Source organism: Lepidochelys kempii, chromosome 11 (genome assembly GCF_965140265.1).
Source record: "Lepidochelys kempii isolate rLepKem1 chromosome 11, rLepKem1.hap2, whole genome shotgun sequence".
NCBI classification, from domain to species: Eukaryota; Metazoa; Chordata; order Testudines; family Cheloniidae; genus Lepidochelys; species Lepidochelys kempii.
Window position 1 is genome coordinate 51,969,751 of NC_133266.1, and position 20,185 is coordinate 51,989,935.

Genomic DNA, 20,185 nt, shown 5'->3' on the forward strand with positions numbered 1-20,185 from the left:
GTGTATGATAATCAAGTTGGGCCATTTCCAGCACAAATCCAAGTTTTCTCACCCTCCGCCCCCCCCTCCCCCCACAGACTCACTCTCCTGCTGGTAATAGCCCATCCAAAGTGACCACTCTCCCTACAATGTGCATGATAATCAAGGTGGGCCATTTCCAGCACAAATCCAGGTTTTCTCACCCCCCCCCCCTTTTTTTTTCCAAAAACCACACACACAAACTCTCTCCTGCTGGTAATAGCTCATCCAAAGTGACCACTCTCCCTACAATGTGTATGATAATCAAGGTGGGCCATTTTGGAAATAGCCCACCTTGATTATCATACACATTGTAAGGAGAGGTTTCAGAGTAACAGCCGTGTTAGTCTGTATTCGCAAAAAGAATCTGATGAAGTGAGCTGTAGCTTATGCTCTAATAAATTGGTTAGTCTCTAAGGTGCCACAAGTACTCCTTTTCTTATTGTAAGGAGAGTGGTCACTTTGGATGAGCTATTACCAGCAGGAGAGTGAGTTTGTGTGTGGGGGGGGAGGGTGAGAAAACCTGGATTTGTGCTGGAAATGGCCCAACTTGATTATCATACACATTGTAAGGAGAGTGATCACTTTAGATAAGCTATTACCAGCAGGAGAGTGGGGTGGGAGGAGGTATTGTTTCATTGTCTCTGTGTATATAGTGTCTTCTGCAGTTTCCACAGTATGCATCCAATGAAGTGAGCTGTAGCTCACAAAAGCTTATGCTCAAATAAATTGGTTAGTTTCTAAGGTGCCACAAGTACTCCTTTTCTTTTAGAGATCTGGAAGATACTCATAAAATGAATGTCTATATCACTATTGTTTAGCAGTGGTGTGATGGTAAGAAAGTAATATTAACAATGTATATAATACAAATCCTCATTGTTTCTTCCATTGTCACTTTTTTTTTTTTTTTTTCAGTGACAGCTATCCTGATTAGGATAGAATGTCAAGCAGAAATGAGAAAGTGACCATAGATACTTGTGGAAAGGGAAGCCCTGAAATTCAAAAAGGGAAGAGAGGGGTGACAATTTTTAAACCATGTGTTAAATGTGTCTCCCTGTCCCCTGAACTGTACATAAATTAATGACAGGTTTCAGAGTAGCAGCCGTGTTAGTCTGTATTCGCAAAAAGAAAAGGAGTACTTGTGGCACCTTCGAGACTAGCAAATTTATTTGAGCATAAGCTTTCATGGAAGTGAGCTGTAGTTCACGAAAGCTTATGCTCAAATAAATGTTAGTCTCAAAGGAGCCACAAGTACTCCTTTTCTTTTTGTACATAAATTAAGGCTGTGTGATAGAGTATATACCCCATCCTGGCTCTGAAAGATGCCAGTTACCATCTGGCTGCACCTGAAGGGTGGACCAGGCCTAATTAAAGGTGCAGCCCAGCTGGGGAAGGATGACTATAAAGAAATGAAACACAGTATGAGAAGGACTGTAGGGAAGGAACTGTGTATTTCCTCTCTGGGGAGTGGAAAGTGGGAGGCTTAAGGAAGACACCTAGGGGCAGTTTTGATTTTGGGATTGGGAAGTCTGGGAACAGGTGAGAGAGATCTAATAAATGGGCAGGATCAGGACTTCAAGGGAAAGAGTCTAGGGAAGTATTCAGTGGAGGAATAGAGCAAGGGAAATTTAGAGGCGTGAAAGGTTAAGATGGAAGAAGTTGGTTTAGGATTTTATTGGGGGATGAAGAGTCCTAGGAATCCCAGCCCTGAAAAAAGGCTGAAGTTAGAGGTTGTGGAGAGGCCTGCTGACAGGCTATAGTAGGAAGAAGTCCAGGGAGGCAGCAGCAAGGAGTCCGAAGAATGCTGGTTATAGGATCCTTGGACGGGAGCCCCATATAATGGGAGGGCTTTCGTTCCCCTCCTAGCCGCTGGGGAAGGGTGTGAATGAGACTCGCTGCTGCAGTGTAGGGGGTAAGATTTTAAAGTCCTGAGAAGAGTTGAAGGTAGAAGATCAGAATAAGGACAGGGCCCGTTATTGGTGGTCTCTGTCACCTTAGAATCAGTGGGATTAAAGATGAGGGGGCCAGAGATTTGAGTCCTGAGAGGATGCTCGCAGTGCTGGAGTAGCTGCGAGCCAAAAAGCAGTAGATGAGGAGAGCCTGCTGGGCGACGCCGAGCTACCAGGGCGGGCTTGTGGGCAGGGCTGTGGGAGCGCTAAGTGTAGTGACTCCAGTTTACGTGTCCTGCTACCGGTCTTATAGCGTTAACAGGATCCCTGCATTCAGTGAGTCACTGAGCCACAGTTATTCCTGCTGCCACTTGTTTAATTTCATCAGAGATTAATTGGGGTGATGTGTGATCAGGAATAAATTATTCCTAACGTTTCTGTTAGTCACAAGGCCAACGCCCCCCCCTCTGAGGGACGCTGGCGGAGGCAGTTCTCAGGGTACGGATTCAATCAGAAGCGGGCAGAAGGTGGTACCCCGATTTAGGAGCTTGCACTGGCAGCTTCCCGGGTGTCTGTGATGTCCCCGCCCCACTGCACGAAATGCACAAGCCTGCACTAGCCACAGCCCCCGCTGTAATAGGGAGCCCTGCGCTGGGCCTGGCGCGCAGCCCCGGCTCTCGCGCGCTCTCCCTCGCCGGAACGCGCGAGCTGCGCGCGGGCGCGGGCGCGGCCAGCCCGTCGTGCACGACGCCCCCTGCGGGGGTTGCCACGGCGAAGCGGCGGCGGCGTCCCGCGTTGCTAACGACCCCGCTAGGCCAGGCGCCGCGCGCTTCTCCCGGTTGGGCCGCGGAACCTCCTCCCTTCACACGCCCCCGCCGCGACCGGCCAGCGCGGAGCCCCACCTCCCGGGCGGCCCCCTATGCAAGGAGGGACTTGGCGGCTTCTCCCACCTCGCCGCTAGGCAGGTGAGCTGGAGAGCGCTGGCGGGAGCCGGCTGTGGGACCCCGGGAGCGCCGCTCTGTGCTGGGGACGGTGCTGTCTGTGTCCCTGGAGGCAGGGGTTGCCAACAGATACCTCATTAAGGCACCCAGATGCCTCCAAATTGGTTGCTCTTTTACCCAGTGCCTCACTGGCCTGTGGAACTCATTGCCACAGGATGATGGCGACCAAGAGTTTAACAGGATTCCAACAACAGTTCAGTGTTTGTGTGGATACCAGTGGCTGTAGTTATAATAGTGGACAGTACCAATAAACACATTTTAGAAGGTGTATAAATCTCCAAGCTTCCACACATTAGCCAATTTCTAACTGTTGAGGGTTAGAAGGAAATTTCCCTGGGAGCAGATTATCGCGTGATGTTTGCTCCAAAGTTTCTTGCACCTTCCTCTGAGGGAGGTGGTACTGGTCACAGCTGGAGACAGTATATTGGATTAGTGGTCTGATCCAGTGTGGCAAATCCTATGCTTTATGTTTTCTTTAATCTTTCTGTTACTGTATTTATTTTTAGAGGTTACTTGCAACAATAGTAAATTCAGAATCATAAATTGAAATGTGATTTTTTTCCCAAGAGCAGATTTTCTTTCGAAGTCATGCCCCCCCCCCCCGATTTTTAGAAGACTATTAAAGATAGTTTTGTCACTCCAAGGCCCTGCTAGAATTACACTGCTGTACCTATTTGGATCTAAGGTTTCAGAGTAACAGCTGTGTTAGTCTGTATTCGCAAAAAGAAAAGGAGTACTTGTGGCACCTTAGAGACTAACAAATGTATTTGAACATAAGCTTTCGTGAGCTACAGCTCACGATGAAGTGGGCTGTAGCTCACAAAAGCTTATGCTCAAATAAATTTGTTAGTCTCTACCGTGCCACAAGTACTCCTTTTCTAATTTTGATCTACATAATCTCTTATTTTTTCAGTAGGTGGTTCTAGAGCTTCTGCACTTCCAAAATTAACATTTCACCACTTGCTAGGTTTTCTGGGTGTAGGATTTCTCTTTTTGGATGCTCAAGTGACTGTCTATCTGTGATTCTGGGTTCTGTGTAAGACAGGACTTATGTCCTGAATATGCAGGGAGTTATGATTCCATAAACCGCTTGAGTGAGCAATACCCTACAGGAAGAAGGATTAGCATGTAGAAAGTGAGAGTTCAAAGGACAATGTGGGAATGAGTGGTTTCTTGTAGTATTCAAGCCCTGAGTAGGAAGAAGAGGAGAAATGATACATTTCTTTTACATCATGCAAACCTGGTGGTCCTGTTTATGAGATACATAATAATGTATGCCTTGGGTACTAAATGATATTTAGTGTTTGCACTGTATTAGAAAACACCGTGTGACGATTTGAGAATTTATTTGTAGGTGTCCCGTGCATTACAAGTAAAGACATAGTCCCTGCCCTATAGGGTAATCTGAAAGAAAGAAATTTAAAATGTTGACATTTAAATTATCATTACTAGACTTCAGCTTCAACAACCATTTCAGAGTGATGGGGCAGTCACACTCGCTCACAGCTATTGTTTCAGGCTTTCTGTAAGTAGCAATACATTGATTTGTACTTTTTCACAATTGAAGGTTGTTTTTCCAGCCATAAGGGTCGTAGTGTTTTTTTAAAATGACATCTTAGATTCTAAAGCACAAAATGCCTGGCTCCATGAATACATTTTTTTTTTTTAAGTTCACTTGGTTATTGCAAGCTGGCCCAATCCAGTTCTTGGATATCCTAGGCATAATGAAGTTCTTGGTTCAAGGAAAATAACATTTTCAAAGATGTGTTGCCTTGAAATAGCTTGGAACACCTCATGTATGCCGTAGTATATTTTAATCTTGTTATTAAAGAAACTCATTTTTCTTACAAATATTAATACCTAATTACATAACTATTATACTTGTTTGTCTTATCTTTCTTTAAGTATTTAATTTTAAACACTGCAGAAAGGAACTATTGAAGAATGCTGAGGTCTGGCAAAAAAACATTACCTAGAAATGAACAAGCAGATGAGACAACCTACTTAGCAAATTTAGCAGTACAGAGAAATGCCAGTGCCTTCTTTGACAAATTTGACCGAAGTGAGTTACAGGAATTACTTACCACTACCTCATGTAGCTGGCTGGCTTCTAAAGATGACCTATGCCAGCCATTAGAACTTCCCAGTGGACTTATGGGTCAGCTAAAAAACATAAGTTTCCCGACTGCAATTTTGCTAACACCAGTGATGCCAGATGTACCTTTGGACTGTAAAGAAGTTCATCAGATTGTGAGAGAATTGGCTGTAGGAATTTACTGTTTAAACCAAATTCCTTCCATCAGCTTAGATTCCAATTACGATCGCAGCAGTTCTTGTCAGCTTCCTCCAGCTTACATTGACACCAGAATTGGACAAATTTTGATAAGTGTTGACTACATGTTAAAAGCACTGTGGCATGGTGTGTATATGCCCAAAGAGAAACGTGTCAGGTTCTCTGAATTGTGGCGCTCTGGAATGGATATTGATATGGATGGGAATCCTCAAACAGAAAAAAATATTTTTTCAGAGTTTTGTTCAGCCGGTGAGTAAAAAACAAGTTATTTCCTGGTGGTCTTTTCAGCCGTTATAACCCATTTAAAGAAAAATAATCTTATAAGTGATAAGTACTTAGCATATTCCTAAGATCTAGGTGTCATTATCTGAAAAAACAGGAGATTGCTGGACAATATGAAAAGTCATCAAGTTGTAAATGAAAAGAGAAACACTTCAAAGATCATTTTTTCAAAATGATGCTGAGGAACCTATATTAAGAGGCCAGACTTTCAAAAGTGGTCAACACTCTGCAGTTTCCTTTCAGGAAAGTTAGAGCTGCAGGGTGCTGAACCCTTCTGAAAATGTGGCCCTAAATACTTGGAAAAAAGTTTGTATGTATTTTTTTTACAAAGAGGATTTTTAGATCATAAACTTTGGCTTTATTATTAAGATTTAAAATTAGCTACTCTTTTAATATATAACAAATAAGGCTTGGCTAAAATAAAAAAAAAAATCTTCTAAACAAAAGACAAAAAGCACCTGAGAGAAATCCTGTGGCTCTCACAAATATATCTCAAGAACAGCTGATGGTAGAGATTGGTAATGAAATATAGAACCAGGTCATTGGTTAAAATCCAGCTCAGTTTTGTATTGATTTAATGTGGCTCTCAACCTTTCCAGACTACTGTACCCTTTTCCGGAGTCTGATCTGTCTTGCATACCCCCAAGTTTCACCTCCCTTAAAAACTACAGTACATGCTTACAAAATCAGACATAAAAATACAAGTGTCGCAGTGCACTATTACTGAAAAATTGCTTGCATTATCATTTTTACCAAATAATTATAAAATAAATCAAATGGAATATAAATATCAAACTTACATTTCAGCTTATAGAATATAGAGCAGTATAAACAAGTCATTGTCTGTATGAAATTTTAGTTTGTATTGACTTTGCTAGTGCTTTTAATGTAGCCTGTTGTAAAACTAGGCAAATATCTAGATGAGTTGGTGTACCCCCTAGAACAGTGGTTCTCAAAGCCGGTCCGCTGCTTGTTCAGGGAAAGCCCCTGGTGGGCCGGACCGGTTTGTTTACCTGCTGCGTCTGCAGGTTCGGCCAATCGCGGCTCCCACTGGCTGTGGTTCGCCGCTCCAGGCCAATAGGGGCTGCAGGAAGGGCAGCTAGCACATCCCTTGGCCCGCACTGCTTTCCACAGCCCCCACTGCTTTCCACAGCCCCCCGGTTGGCCTGGAGCGGCGAATTGCAGCCAGTGGGAGCCGCGATCGCTGAACCTGCGGACGCGGCAGGTAAACAAACTGGTTCGGCCTGCCAGGGGCTTTCCCTGAACAAGTGGTGGACCGGCTTTGAGAACCACTGCCCTAGAAGACCTCTGGCCTACGCCCGGGGGTCCACGTACCCCTGGCTGAGAACCACTGATTTAATGTCATTACTCTTTGGTGGCTTATGAGAAATTAGTTGGTGTCCTTAATCAAGTTCCTAGTGACAGGTATACATATTACAAAACCATGCCCAATGTTGGCAATAATCACGTGATCCAAGTCCTATTAAAATTAATGGGAGACTTTCCAGTGACTTAAATGGGAATCAGATCCTGTCATAACTGGCAGTCTCAGCAGAGAGGAACTCTCTCTCCCCTACTGGTAGTCCCATCAGAACAAGAACAAGGCCACTGCCAAGGGAGTGGGGGTAGGGGGAGGAGTGTGCTGCAGCTACAGCTCTATTGTGTAGCTAAGTAGAGGGCTTCATTTTTCCAGGGCCGTCTATTTGGCATTTTCATGAGCACTAAACTACTCAAGAAAAAGATAATCTGAAAGATGGTGCTAGCAGGATGCCCAGTGTATCCACTAGAACACCGAGGGAAAGGAACAGCTCTTACTGGGAAATTCCCTAATTCTCCTCACCCCCATCCTCCATAGTTAAACTGTGGTCGGATTTGATATGGTTTTGTATAACAGCAAGGTGATGTTTACTATGTTAATATAAAGATAAGTACATATTATTCTGCAATATAGGAAATAAAAATATACTTGTCAGAATTAAACAGTTGTATTAAAATATTTTTGACAGGCACTAGTGTTTTAAAATATATTTTACTTACATCCAGTAGTTATATGGTTTTTTATTAGATTTTTGTGTGTGTGATGCAGGTCTAGTTGATCTTTCCAATGAACCAGATTTTGAGGGAATCTATGATGAAAACATGAATGAAGATCCAACTTATGACCCTAACAGTGCACAAGAAAAAAGTCTCTTTATGCAGTATGCAGACAATATACTACTTAAGTTGACATTTGGTACTATACAAGTTCAGCAGCATGAAAATGTGTGTAAATTTGATGCAGCATATGGGCTTTCTAATTTGATAAGATATACGGGGGATCACCTTGACACAGTAACATACCAAAGGTTGCAGCAGAGGCTAATTCTTCAGCAAAAACTCGTGAACAAGCACTTAGAGAAAAAAACAGAAATCCGCAAGGATATTGAATATCTAAAAATAATGAGCTTTCTGATTCCATTTTTACTTGGCTTAAAAAGAAAGATGAAAATTCCAAATGTCAATCAACTTCTTCAACCATATTCAGGTAAGCAGCTTATAAAAGACAGGGAATAATTTTAAGTTTTTATTTTAAAATTGTATATTGTTCATATAATATTCAATTACAGTATTTTGAAAATTATTTGACCAGGTATTCTGAAAAGTTTAATAAAATTTTAATTATATAAGAAAGTGAATGTCTTTTAAGTGTGGAGAAACTAGTATTTTGTACATTCTAAGAGTAGCAATGGCAAATAACTTAATTCAGACTGTGGTAGATAACTTGGATGCTCATTGTGTACAGGAAGCCAAATTCATCCCTGATATAACTCTGTTGAAGTCTGTGAAGCTACAGTGCAATTGAATTTGGACTGGAATATTTATTCTAAAATAGTATTACACAATCATTTCTCAATGAAACACACTAATATGTAACTGCTTAGCACCTTAGATTTTTAGACAGTATTAAGAAATTAATTATATTTTAGTACTTTAACCTTCTGTAATGCTCTAAAAAATGTTCTGTTTTTGTAGATGATAAAGTTAAGACTGAACGAGAATTGCCTCCATTTGTACTTGGGCCAGATTTTAAATGCCAACATTTTCATTACATAAAGAATGAGTATTTTCATGTCCATGGAGGAATTGAATTTGATGTTGGTACACCTTCTGTTGAGGATGTTTCAGAAAAGATTAAGGTTTTGATTCAGTATCTTCTCTATGATTTATGTGTGTGTACTTGCAGCTAATATAGTATAAGGTAATAGTCTACTTTTGTTAAAAATACCAGTGAGAGCTAAGGAAATCATGTGTTCATGAAAAAGGTGTTATCCTGCAGATTGGTAAGAGAAAATATAATAGAGCCAGGCTAAAGTAACAGTGCAATACTTCCTTATAGTAAATCTTCAGTGTCATCAGTTTACTAGTTTGTAGCACAACTGTTCTGTATATTGACTTCAGCTGACTATACAGAGTGCACAGTGCAAGAATTTTCAGGAAGTTAGGTTTGCATATGAGGGGGGAGAATGACACAGTATTTCTCCAGCTTCCCCCCCCCCCCCCAAATATATACATATTCACACATTTCTCTTTCACCAGTTCCTTTAGTGTGGCTCTGGCTCCAGTTCTCAGTCTTCAGCATACTCCCATCTGCATCTTCAGTTTGTCAGGAGTTGGGAGCTTTCTGATTTGCAAATGGGCTGAGTCAGTGCATTATCCCCCAGAATTATATCCTATAGAAAGGACAGGGCTTCTGTCCGATAGCCTCAGTTATCACCGTAATGTGAAATCTTAGCTCCATTGAAGTCAATAGGTGTTTTTGTCATTGACTTCTGTGGAGCCAGTATTTCATCATTAGTCTCTACTGGACTTTCAGATGTGAGAATCATAGAATCATAGAATATCAGGGTTGGAAGGGACCCCAGAAGGTCATCTAGTCCAACCCCCTGCTCGAAGCAGGACCAATTCCCAGTTAAATCATCCCAGCCAGGGCTTTGTCAAGCCTGACCTTAAAAACCTCTAAGGAAGGAGATTCTACCACCTCCCTAGGTAACGCATTCCAGTGTTTCACCACCCTCTTAGTGAAAAAGTTTTTCCTAATATCCAATCTAAACCTCCCCCACTGCAACTTGAGACCATTACTCCTCGTTCTGTCCTCTGCTACCATTGAGAACAGTTTAGAGCCATCCTCTTTGGAACCCCCTTTCAGGTAGTTGAAAGCAGCTATCAAATCCCCCCTCATTCTTCTCTTCTGCAGGCTAAACAATCCCAGCTCCCTCAGCCTCTCCTCATAACTCATGTGTTCCAGACCCCTAATCATTTTTGTTGCCCTTCGCTGGACTCTCTCCAATTTATCCACATCCTTCTTGAAGTGTGGGGCCCAAAACTGGACACAGTACTCCAGATGAGGCCTCACCAATGTTTGATGAGGTCAAACATCTACTGATTTTGGATAATGGAATTCAGTTTGTTCTGAATTAACCGATTGCTCCAGAGTCCCATCAAGGTCCCCATGCCATTTTCAGCTTGAATGTTCTTCACAGACATGATTAATACTATAGTTCAGGGGTCTAACAGGACAGAAGTGAACATACACAGAACAATGTTTGCTGTTTCTACCTGCTGTGATTGGTATCCTTGGTTACAGAGGCAGTATTGCCCTAAAGGATGCATAGAATGCAAGGGACAGTTTTCTCCCTGTGCAACACAATGCATGGTATTGTATCATGGCCACCCTGAGAGGGAAAATGGCAGTTAAAAGGGCCAGCAAAATCCGTTCATTTCACAAGGATCAAACTTCCTGTCTGTATTAAAGAGTGTGTGTGCTAGGCACAGCCACTGCATCCACATCCAATATCAAGGCCATTCCCTCAGTGAGACTTCACATTGGGTGTGGATTTAACTGTCAACAGTCTCTGAAAGCAGTCTCTGTGAGTAGATGCACAGTGATCAGAATGGATTTCAGCTTGTACGTTTGACATAACAGACAAAATTTAAGTGACCCTATGGCTCTGATCAGTTTTTAGCCATTCAGACAACCACTTTATAAATGTAAACATTACAGTTGGTTAATATAACTATTATTTTGTTCTAGGCCGCCTTTGATGACATACAGCATTGTGCATCAAACCATGTAGCCCAGTTGTTAGACCCGGATATACCATACAGAGAACATTACTCCATACCAACTATGGAATTTGATGGAAAGAGGTAAGGAACATGCTGCATACTGTATATTTAAAGTATGTAAAAATTGCCAAAGTGATAATCTGGTTTATTGCTGTTTTCAAATCAATTATTGATTACTTGAACCTGCCGAATATAAATGAAAGAAATCACAGTTGTCAAGAACATCAAGTCTGAGTAGTCTTTGAGAAAATGTGATCTGATCAAAATTTAATTTTAGTAGTCTAAATAATGTTCTGTTTAATATATTAAAGTAATAAAGCTAATTGAGTTACTTGATTAAATTTATGTGTAAACACAATTTTACAAATCTCATACTCAAGCTTGCAAACGTTGGTTAAGGTTTTCTTTAAATTATGAAATATTCTTAAATTCTGTAGAAATATAATATAAAATTAGTAATCTGTCTCAGAAATATTGTTCCAAGACCATATGAAAAGAAGCATGTTTTAAATCCCAGCAATTGAACAAATTCACACAACTGTATTATAAAAATTAATGTAAAAGTGCACAGTCTGAGGCAAATGTTTAGTTTTTAAAATAGTCGTTACATTTTTGTAATATTAGTGTTCTGTAGGAGAGAATTTTTTAATGTAAATATTCAATAGTTTCAACTAAGATGTGTTAAACTTGAAATAAGTGTTCACAGCTATAACAACTATTGAAAAATTCTTAAACTGTTGATTATTCAGACATGTATAGTATAATGATTTTTTGTTTATATATTTTATTAGTCTTCTGTCAATGACAGTACATTGAAAATATTTTTGTATGTAAAGACACAGAGCCGGGTCTTCATTTGGTGTAAAGTGGTGTAGCTCCAATGACGTTAAAGGTACTCTGACAACTTATACCAGCTGAGGACTTGGCTGTGTATTTTTAATTTTATATATAACAGCACAAAGTACACAAAAGAGCTAAAATGTTTCTCTTTAAGCTTCTTTGTTTTGTTTTTTGTTACAGCTACTACCTGATCTCCATTGAATTGGAAACTTTTTATCAGCAGCTATATAAGACCCCATGGTGGGGAGCCATAAATGAAATAATAAGCACTCTCAAGCCTAAGAGGCTTCCATTAACTGATATTCAGTCACTGGAGCAATTCAAGAAAAGATTTGGTTATAAGAAAGCTATTAAATGCAAGGTATCCTACTTACTGTATAATTGTTTTTCGGAAAGTGCATTTCTACTTTGGAAACTGACTCTAAAAATGGCTTTATGTTGAATGTCTCTCGATGATTCCAGAATAAGTTTGCACGGTTTACAAGTAAAAACAATGATTTTTTAATAACTGCCAGTGCTGCAGATTCCACCTGGAATCTAACAGTGAAGCTGTATTCTCAAAGGCTCATGCACATCATCAGTGATGATTCTGCAGGCAAAATTGTGGCTTCAGTAACATCTTTGTAAACCCACTATTCTCACATTCTTTTCTCATTTATACATGAACAACCCCATTCCCTTTAATGGAATTAAACAAGTATAACAAAGGGCAAAAATTTTACTATGCACTTATAACTCGATGGATTGCTTTATGCATTATCAACAGAACAGAATAGAAATCGACTTACTCTCCTATCATACATCTCTGATGCTGCAGTGTAAACAGGAGTAAAATGTTGTTGTTTAGTCTCAAGTAACTAGATGCGATTCTGACTATATGGGGGGCAGATCTGTTGAGTAGTATACTGCCATTTTTAAATAGTCATTTTCAGGGTCCAGATCTTCATCTGATGTAAATTGACACACATTTATTGAAGTCAAGGGAGTTAAGTGGATTTACATCTGCTAAAGATCTGGCCCTCAGTATAGATCCACAATTTAAGAATTGGAGGTTGCCTCTTCCCAGTGTCTCCTTTTCCAGTAAATGTTTTATTTCTCTTTGACATACTGTCTATTATTCTATTTACATGGATTTAGAGTTTACCTTATGGTATGAAGTCTGCTGCTGAGAGAGGACTATCTGCTATCTTCCATACTTTTTGTCGTAAAACATCTACTTCCAGTCTCAGTGTTGTAGATGAATATGGTTATGCTCTTCTCCATCATGCTTCCATACACAACCGTGTGCCAATTATCTGTCAGCTGATTAAATCTCATTTGAATATCAATCAGAGGTGCAATGTTCACTTAAACCAAGGTAAGATATGATGTGTATATATATATATGTCGGGAAGCTATGATTGTGGGGCTGCATGTTTCCTGTCACTTCCATCACCAGAGGGGAGCTCTCTGATAGGGGGAGTCATGGAAGGAGGGAATACCAGAACAGTAGAATGTTTCTTCTTTCTAAATCCCATGAAAGCCTCTCTGCAGGAATTTCACATAGATCCAGATCTGTGAAGTGAGAGGCAGGATGCTGGGGAGGACATTCATTCTATATCTCATTCTCTCCTTTTCAAAAACCCTGGAGTAGAGCAGTGCAAATTACTGCAGGTTGAATTCCCATTAACTTTCGGGTCTATGAAATCTACACCTTCTTTGGGCATTTCTGGACACTGGCAGTTGGGGGAACCCATGTGGCTGCACTGTTTCTTTCGTTAGGTACTGGAAGGAGCCAGGGATGCCATGTAGCAGTATAGAGGAAAGTATCTTTCATGTGCGTGGCCATTGTATCTAGCAGATCTCCAAGATCCATGGGATTGTAGATACACAGATTTTTAAGACTACTATGATCATATTGTCTGATTTCTTGCATAATACATTTCACCTAGTACAGGGGTTCTCAAACTGGGGGTCAGGACCCCTCAGGAGGTTGTGAGGTTATTACATGGAGGGTCGCGAGCTCCACCCTAAACCCTGCTTTGCATCCAGCATTTATAATGGTGTTAAGTATATAAAAAAGTGTTTTTAATTTATAAAGGGGGGATAATTTATAAAGAGGCTTCCTATGTGAAAGGGGTCACCATTTCAAAAGTTGGAGAACTACTGACGTAGTAATTCCTACAGCGAAGGACATTATTTTTTCCTACTACATCAGTGAACACTATCAAGCTCATGAACTGAGGTTGAATCAGAGGACTTTTAAGAAAGATATGCAATATAGATTTAAAGACTCTAAGTGATGATGAATTTATCACTGAACCCCTGACCTCTTCTGTGGTGGGGAGGAAAGGGGAAACAAATTCCTCTGCACTGGAAAAAACATGTTGGGGAGTATGGGCTCCAGAGTATTTGTGGGCAACAGTAAAGTTTCCCTCCCTAGAAATATTAGAAATCTTTTCTGTGACCACTCTTTGTTTTCTTTCTGCAACGTACAGTATAGGACAAAATGTGCTTTACAACTAATTTTATAAATGTATCAATCTCTCTTTGTGAATTTCAGCCTGTGCTTTTACAGTCATCACCATCCAGCTTTTCAGTTTATTTAAATTACTGCTATAAGGTAGCCCTCTAAGATTCCATTTTGCCTGATTTATGACATGCATACAAATATCATTAGAAATGTATAGAATTAGAGTATATCCAATATACGATACTATACAAACATGTAGACTGTAGCTAACAAGCATAAATACATTTTTGTTTTAGGAAGACGTCCACAGAAGAGTGAGACTAAGGGGGACAGAGCTGGTAATTAGTACATTAAATATTATCAGATCTTTTAGTATATTTTGTTGTTATAAATATACAGTGTAAGCAAAAAAGAGTTCATCTCAAGAAAGGGAAGATTTGACATTTTTATGAAAATTAGGATGTAGAGTCTACTGGCCAAGTCTTGTCTCTACTCAGCTTTTACTGAAGCAAAACTCCCACTGAAGCCATGAACTTTGACTAAGTACATTAGGGTTTTGATGTAAAAGAAGGGGAAGCTGAGTGGGGGATGAGCACATGTAGCATGGGAACTTGGAAGACTTGTTCAGAGTTCTACTTAAAAGTGTCTGTAATTCCTTCATCAGTAGTAAACTAAGTTCCAGCCATGAGAAGGCAGTCCCAATATGTGATGTCTCATGATTACTGTCGCTGGGATTTCATGAAAACATTAGAGGAAAGGTATAGGAGCTGCACTGGAAAATTCTACATTTCATTTTTCAGCAGCTCCTATCTTCCTCACCTTCAGTCTAGGATATAGGTTTCATATTTTAGAATTCTTTGACTTGTCATCTGCTGTGTTTAGGAATATATGGAAGATAGTTAATTCTTCTCTAGAGCTTGGTGTTTCAGTTCCAAATGAATAATTGTTTTGCTTTGAAATCCAAAGCCAATGCATTCAACGTGATCTTTACTGAGGTAGTGAAGCCTTCTTTTAAACTATCCAGTTGCCTGACTGCTCTTTAAATTTTTCAGAGAAATTTCTTGATATAAGTGATCTCAGCCAGTTCAATGAGTTTTGCAAGTTAAGAGGCTGAACAGCCCTTTATGTTCCCTTTCTTTAAGAAAAAGGAGATGGAGTACAGACACTTATCCTGCCAAGACTGGAGATCCATTAATTAAATAATGGATAAGTTCTGTTTTTATAGGTCTTATTTTCGGAAACTGAAAAGGAGTACTTGTGGCACCTTAGAGACTAACCAATTTATTTGAGCATAAGCTTTCGTGAGCTACAGCTCACTTCATCGGATGCATACTGTGGAAAATACAGAAGATGTTTTTATACACACAAACCATGAAAAAATGGGTGTTTATCACTACAAAAGGTTTTCTCTCCCCCCACCCCACTCTCCTGCTGGTAATAGCTTATGTAAAGTGATCACTCTCCTTACAATGTGTATGATAATCAAGGTGGGCCATTTCCAGCACAAATCCAGGTTTTCTCCTCACCCCCCCACACAGACCCACTCTCCTGTTGGTAATAGCTTATCTAAAGTGATCACTCTCCTTTCCTTTCGGAAACTGACTACTTTCTGACTGCTGTTCATGTTATTTATTCCTTGATACATTCCCAATTCAAAGATAATATACGTGGTTTGAACTCCAGTTGAGTACATCTTTTAATCCTTTTTATTTGACAAAGGAACTGATAGGAGCATTAAGAGACTATGCCTTCTCTGCTTTGGTGGAACATATCCCCTAGTGTGTGGAACTGTAGTTGCCGCATAATTCAGAAACCTCAATTCTAAACCCCACTTCCTTACTGAGGAGTCTCCAGGTGTGGGGAATTCTCCAGTGGACAAACAGTCTATGTAGTTGTCTCTACCACCTCGCTACAGCCTCTGCTTTCATGAACTGTGCTATAGACTTTGCCTTTGGTGGAACACAGATCAGCATTAGTTTTAGAAAAAGGTATACTATGACCCCAATCCTTCATTAGGCTCCACACAGCCACAGAATCCCTATTAAAGTTACCTAGGCTTCTATAGGGATCTGGTTGTATAGCACAGACTGGAGACTATGGGTCTGTGATACTACCTGTAACAGTCGTGTGTCTGCCAGGCTTTCAGAGTAGTGCCAATGTATCTGATTATGTTTAATATGTTGATTTTCAGGAAAATCAAATTTGCAAGAAAAGGAGACCTCTGGGGAAAGAATTGGTGAGTGGTAAGGAAATCCAAATATGACCTTTATTATCTTTACCTATGCAGCATGTGGAAGCTTGAAAGATTACAGCTAAGGAGCAGAGAAATGGAATATTTTTATTAAAACTAAGGAGTTCATACTTTAAGAAAATGTGTTTCCACGCTGCTTAAGTCTGTCCAAGGCTTTGGAAGCATAGGAGCATCAAGATTTTTCCATGATTTGCGTGGGATGGAAGGCAGGATGTTTGTTTGTTTGTTTTCAAAAGTATAAAAGACTATATTATTACCACTGAAGTTATAACTTCAGACATCTTTAGTTTTAAATCCGTTGATGCATTCAGATGTTTTCCTTTTATCTCAAAAGCTTCAATATGATATTAAATCAAGACACTGTAGAGTAACTTATTCCATGATTAGAATGGCATGAAAACAGTGTTGATAAAACTGGCAAATAGTTACGTGGAGATTTTACATCCTATTTTGCAGGCACAGTTTAGGTGCATCACTTTGAAAATTATGTCCATTATATCAGCTTTTTTTTTTAATATATATCCATTAGCTTTAGGTCCTACTGCTTTACACCTGGCAGCTCAGTGTGGATCCATTGAAGCACTTACTTGTCTTCTGGCCTGTAAGGCAGATTATAAATTACCTGATGATCGAGGATGGATGGCTATACATTTTGCTGCATTCTATGACAACATTTCCTGTATCACGGTTCTCTATAGGAAAGACCCAGATCTGCTAGAGGCTGAAACAACAGCTGAGTAAGTCACGAGAGTTTTTATCACCGTGACGATTGGTGCTTTATCATTTATATAATACAATGTGCTTGAAAGACCACAAATATGGCCCCCCTCCTAAAATTTCTGTCTTGCCATACAAATATAGCCCCGTATTGGAAAACCAATTAGCCCTTCCAGAATGAGGAGTAAAATAACAGTATTTATATGCTCATATAGATGTCCTTAATTGTATGGGAGCAACTCCTTTGGCTTTAATGGGAGTTATATGCATTGGGGCCCCATTGTCTTGAGGCTGTACAACTTCAGTGTTGTTATACTCATGATTGTGAATTTCTTTTGCTCATGATGCTCCTATACTCTGGGTGTGTGAAGGAATGTTATAAGCCATAGAAATGCAGGACCTAATTTTGCCATCCAATAGGATTGTGCAGCTACCACTCAGGTCAACAGAAGTTACATTTCTGTATGAGGTCACAATTGGGCCCTCAGAGTCCTGAGACGTATTTAGGCTATAGCATAAAATCATTGTTTTGTGGGGAAAAAGAAGAGGAGACCTGCTGAAATCTTGAAGATGCACTCTCAACATCATTCTGTCATGATACTGCACAGATATCTATCATTGAGAAATATGAAAAGAAGGACCTAATGCAATCTCAGTGGCAATCAGTGAAAAAACTACCACTGACTTAGCAGAATTTGGTATGACCTCAAGGGAGCCTCAGCTAAGTCAGAAATCAAATGAACAATTAAAAATCAAACAAGCAGAAACTGCAAATCGAAGACAGATGTGTCTGGACAGAGAGCTTGTGCATTCACATCTTCATGGATTCCATTGTTGAAAAATAATAGTTTATAATCAGCTGAAATAACTATGTGAAATAAACTTGTTCACATACTTCATATTTTATTACATATTAATTTATACCACAATATGTTTCTGTGTTCCATAGATATCATTCTACTCCACTATTGCTTGCAGCCACCTCTGGAGCATTAGACACGCTTCAATATTTGTTTTCTCTTGGTGCCAGCTGGAAGAAAACTGACAGTGAAGGAAACAATATCATTCATTTAGCAGTCCTGTACTTTCACACAGAAATTCTCAAGCATCTAATACAGCTAGATAATCCAGATCTTCCAGTTTGGAATACTCTTGTAGGTAAGCACATATATTCTCTCTCAAATAAAAAAAAAATTTGTATGATTCATTTTAACCAGTGGTATTTTTCCCTAAAATGGTGAAAATATCTATAGTTAATGTACTTCCCAAGCCAAGCTACAAAAAATGAAAAATAGAATTTTGAATGTTTTGGGGCTACATTGTATCTCTATCTTTCCCTGCGAAGTCCATTAATTTGAATGGAGTTGCAGATGCGTTACTGAAGGCAATCTGGTCCTTAATTGTTATATGATGTTATATGATGAAAATAATATAGTTTCTATTTTTAGTATGCACTCTTCATGCATCAAAAAATAGCTTTCTTTTGATACTATTTCAGTTACCATTGCGATCACTGTAGCTTATTTTTTCAGACACCTGTTTCTCCTACTGTTTTCGGCCCTTATCCTTTTTTCGGGGGGCGGGGGAGGGATAGCTCAGTGGTTTGAGCATTGGCCGGCTAAACCCAGGGTTGTGAGTTCAATCCTTGAGGGGGCCATTTAGGGGATCTGGGGCAAAAATTGGGGATTGGTCTTGCTTTGAGCAGGGGGTTGGACTAGATGACCTCCTGAGGTCCCTTCCAGCCCTGATATTCTATGACAACTGCTTGTTCCTAGTGCCATAAAAACAAACACATAATTTTAAATTTTGGGGGAGGGATAGTTCCGTGGTTTGAGCATTGACCTGCTAAACCCAGGGTTGTGAGTTCAATCCTTGAGGGGGGCCATTTAGGAATCTGGGGCAAAAATTGGGGATTGGTCCTGCTTTGAGCAGGGGGTTGGACTAGATGACCTCCTGAGGTCCCTTCTAACCCTGATATTCTATGAAACACTTAAGCATATGCTTAATTTTATCCATTTGAGTAATCATATTGAGCTCAATGGGACTACTCAAGTGTTTAAAATTATTCACATATATAAGTGTTTGTAGTATCAGGACCTTTGCATGTAATTCAGAAAGACATATCTCCAGCTTCTGCATTACTGAAACATACCCAGAAATTTATTATTTCAAATTGCAACTTTACAGCTTCCTTTTCAAAACCATTGGTGTATCCATATAAATACATCTGCACTAACTGTACATATAAATAAGTAACTACTTATGTGTGCAGTTTTCCACTTGGGATGCAGAGAAGGAATTTTGCAGGTATACCTTTTACATCCATGTTTGAAAATGAATCCCCTTCTCTTTCCTGTTTTTGCATAAAAAAGTTCTTTGGCTATCATTGGGTTTTAAGCATACTTTATATTCCTGATCTTCCAATGAGATGCACACAGTGAATTCTTATGTCCACATGGAGTCTCACTGTTTTCAGGAGGGCTCCACATTACCACAGTGTTCTACCCATGCAAATTAATTGCAGGACTGGGGCCTATGTCAGCCCCTGACTCTCTTATCTTTTAAAACTGTAAATTCTGATCCATAAAAGAAATGGTTTTCTTCAATTATAATGTAAAGGGAATTGCCCTTCACCTAGTAATGATCTCATGGGGCCAGATCCTCAGCTGCAGTTGAGGTACGCTGAGCACAGTTGAGGAATATGGAGAGCAAAGACCCTCTTTATACTCCCCTGATCCTGGAGCTGCTGAATACTGCCTGAATCTGTGTCAGATACCAATGGGGCCATTATGGCAAACAGGGATTCCTAGATACAGGGAATCACAGGCCAGACCTCCAGTCCCTAACCACAGCCCCAGCACTGGCAGGCAGTGATATAAAAGCTGCTTTGACGGTTGTACACTACCTGAGTATCCTTATATGTAGGGGAGACCAGAGTTACTTGATTTAGGTTCGCTTTGCTCTAGATGAGGGCAATTAACTCCAATCTGGAATATAATGAAGAAAGAGTTGAGTATCCATCAAGTTATCTCCTTATATAGTAATGGTTTCAATTGCTGCTTCTGGCATCTGTGAATAAGGGTTGCACAAAAGACAAACAAGGCCTTACTTGCTATTCAAAACTGTTCCCAGTTGGGGCATTTATTCAAATCGTGATTTCATTTAAATAATTTCCCTTTGTACTTATACATGTAATTAAATAGCTTTGCTTAGAACTAAGCAGGTCAACTTTACATCGTAATATGCAAAGAGAATAAATACTCTACAGCTGAAATAATATTAAAGGAAGATTATATGGGACATTCAATTTAAACTCTGCAAAGGGCAGTTCATGAT

The 20,185-nt window shown here is 39.9% G+C and overlaps 2 protein-coding genes across 11 annotated transcripts in view; one reads left to right on the forward strand and one right to left on the reverse strand.

Annotated features, from left to right (window-relative positions):
* The first annotated feature begins 4,831 nt into the window (after positions 1–4,831).
* Positions 4,832–20,185, forward strand: part of ANKAR (ankyrin and armadillo repeat containing) — a 48,503-nt gene continuing 33,149 nt past the window's right edge. For all 10 annotated transcript variants that reach the window (XM_073306141.1, XM_073306142.1, XM_073306144.1 and 7 more), the window contains exons 1-10: positions 4,832–5,450; positions 7,570–8,007; positions 8,496–8,659; positions 10,555–10,670; positions 11,610–11,790; positions 12,567–12,786; positions 14,178–14,219; positions 16,073–16,117; positions 16,662–16,869; positions 17,799–18,007. In XM_073306141.1, the coding sequence (XP_073162242.1) occupies positions 4,853–5,450; positions 7,570–8,007; positions 8,496–8,659; positions 10,555–10,670; positions 11,610–11,790; positions 12,567–12,786; positions 14,178–14,219; positions 16,073–16,117; positions 16,662–16,869; positions 17,799–18,007 (2,221 nt within the window). In that variant the 5' untranslated portion in view covers positions 4,832–4,852. The remainder of the gene's footprint in view (positions 5,451–7,569; positions 8,008–8,495; positions 8,660–10,554; positions 10,671–11,609; positions 11,791–12,566; positions 12,787–14,177; positions 14,220–16,072; positions 16,118–16,661; positions 16,870–17,798; positions 18,008–20,185) is intronic.
* The window catches only part of OSGEPL1 (O-sialoglycoprotein endopeptidase like 1), a 47,555-nt gene continuing 47,272 nt past the window's right edge, over positions 19,903–20,185 (reverse strand). The window contains exon 10 of the mRNA XM_073306175.1: positions 19,903–19,918. The gene's annotated coding sequence lies outside the window, so the exon portion shown is untranslated. The remainder of the gene's footprint in view (positions 19,919–20,185) is intronic.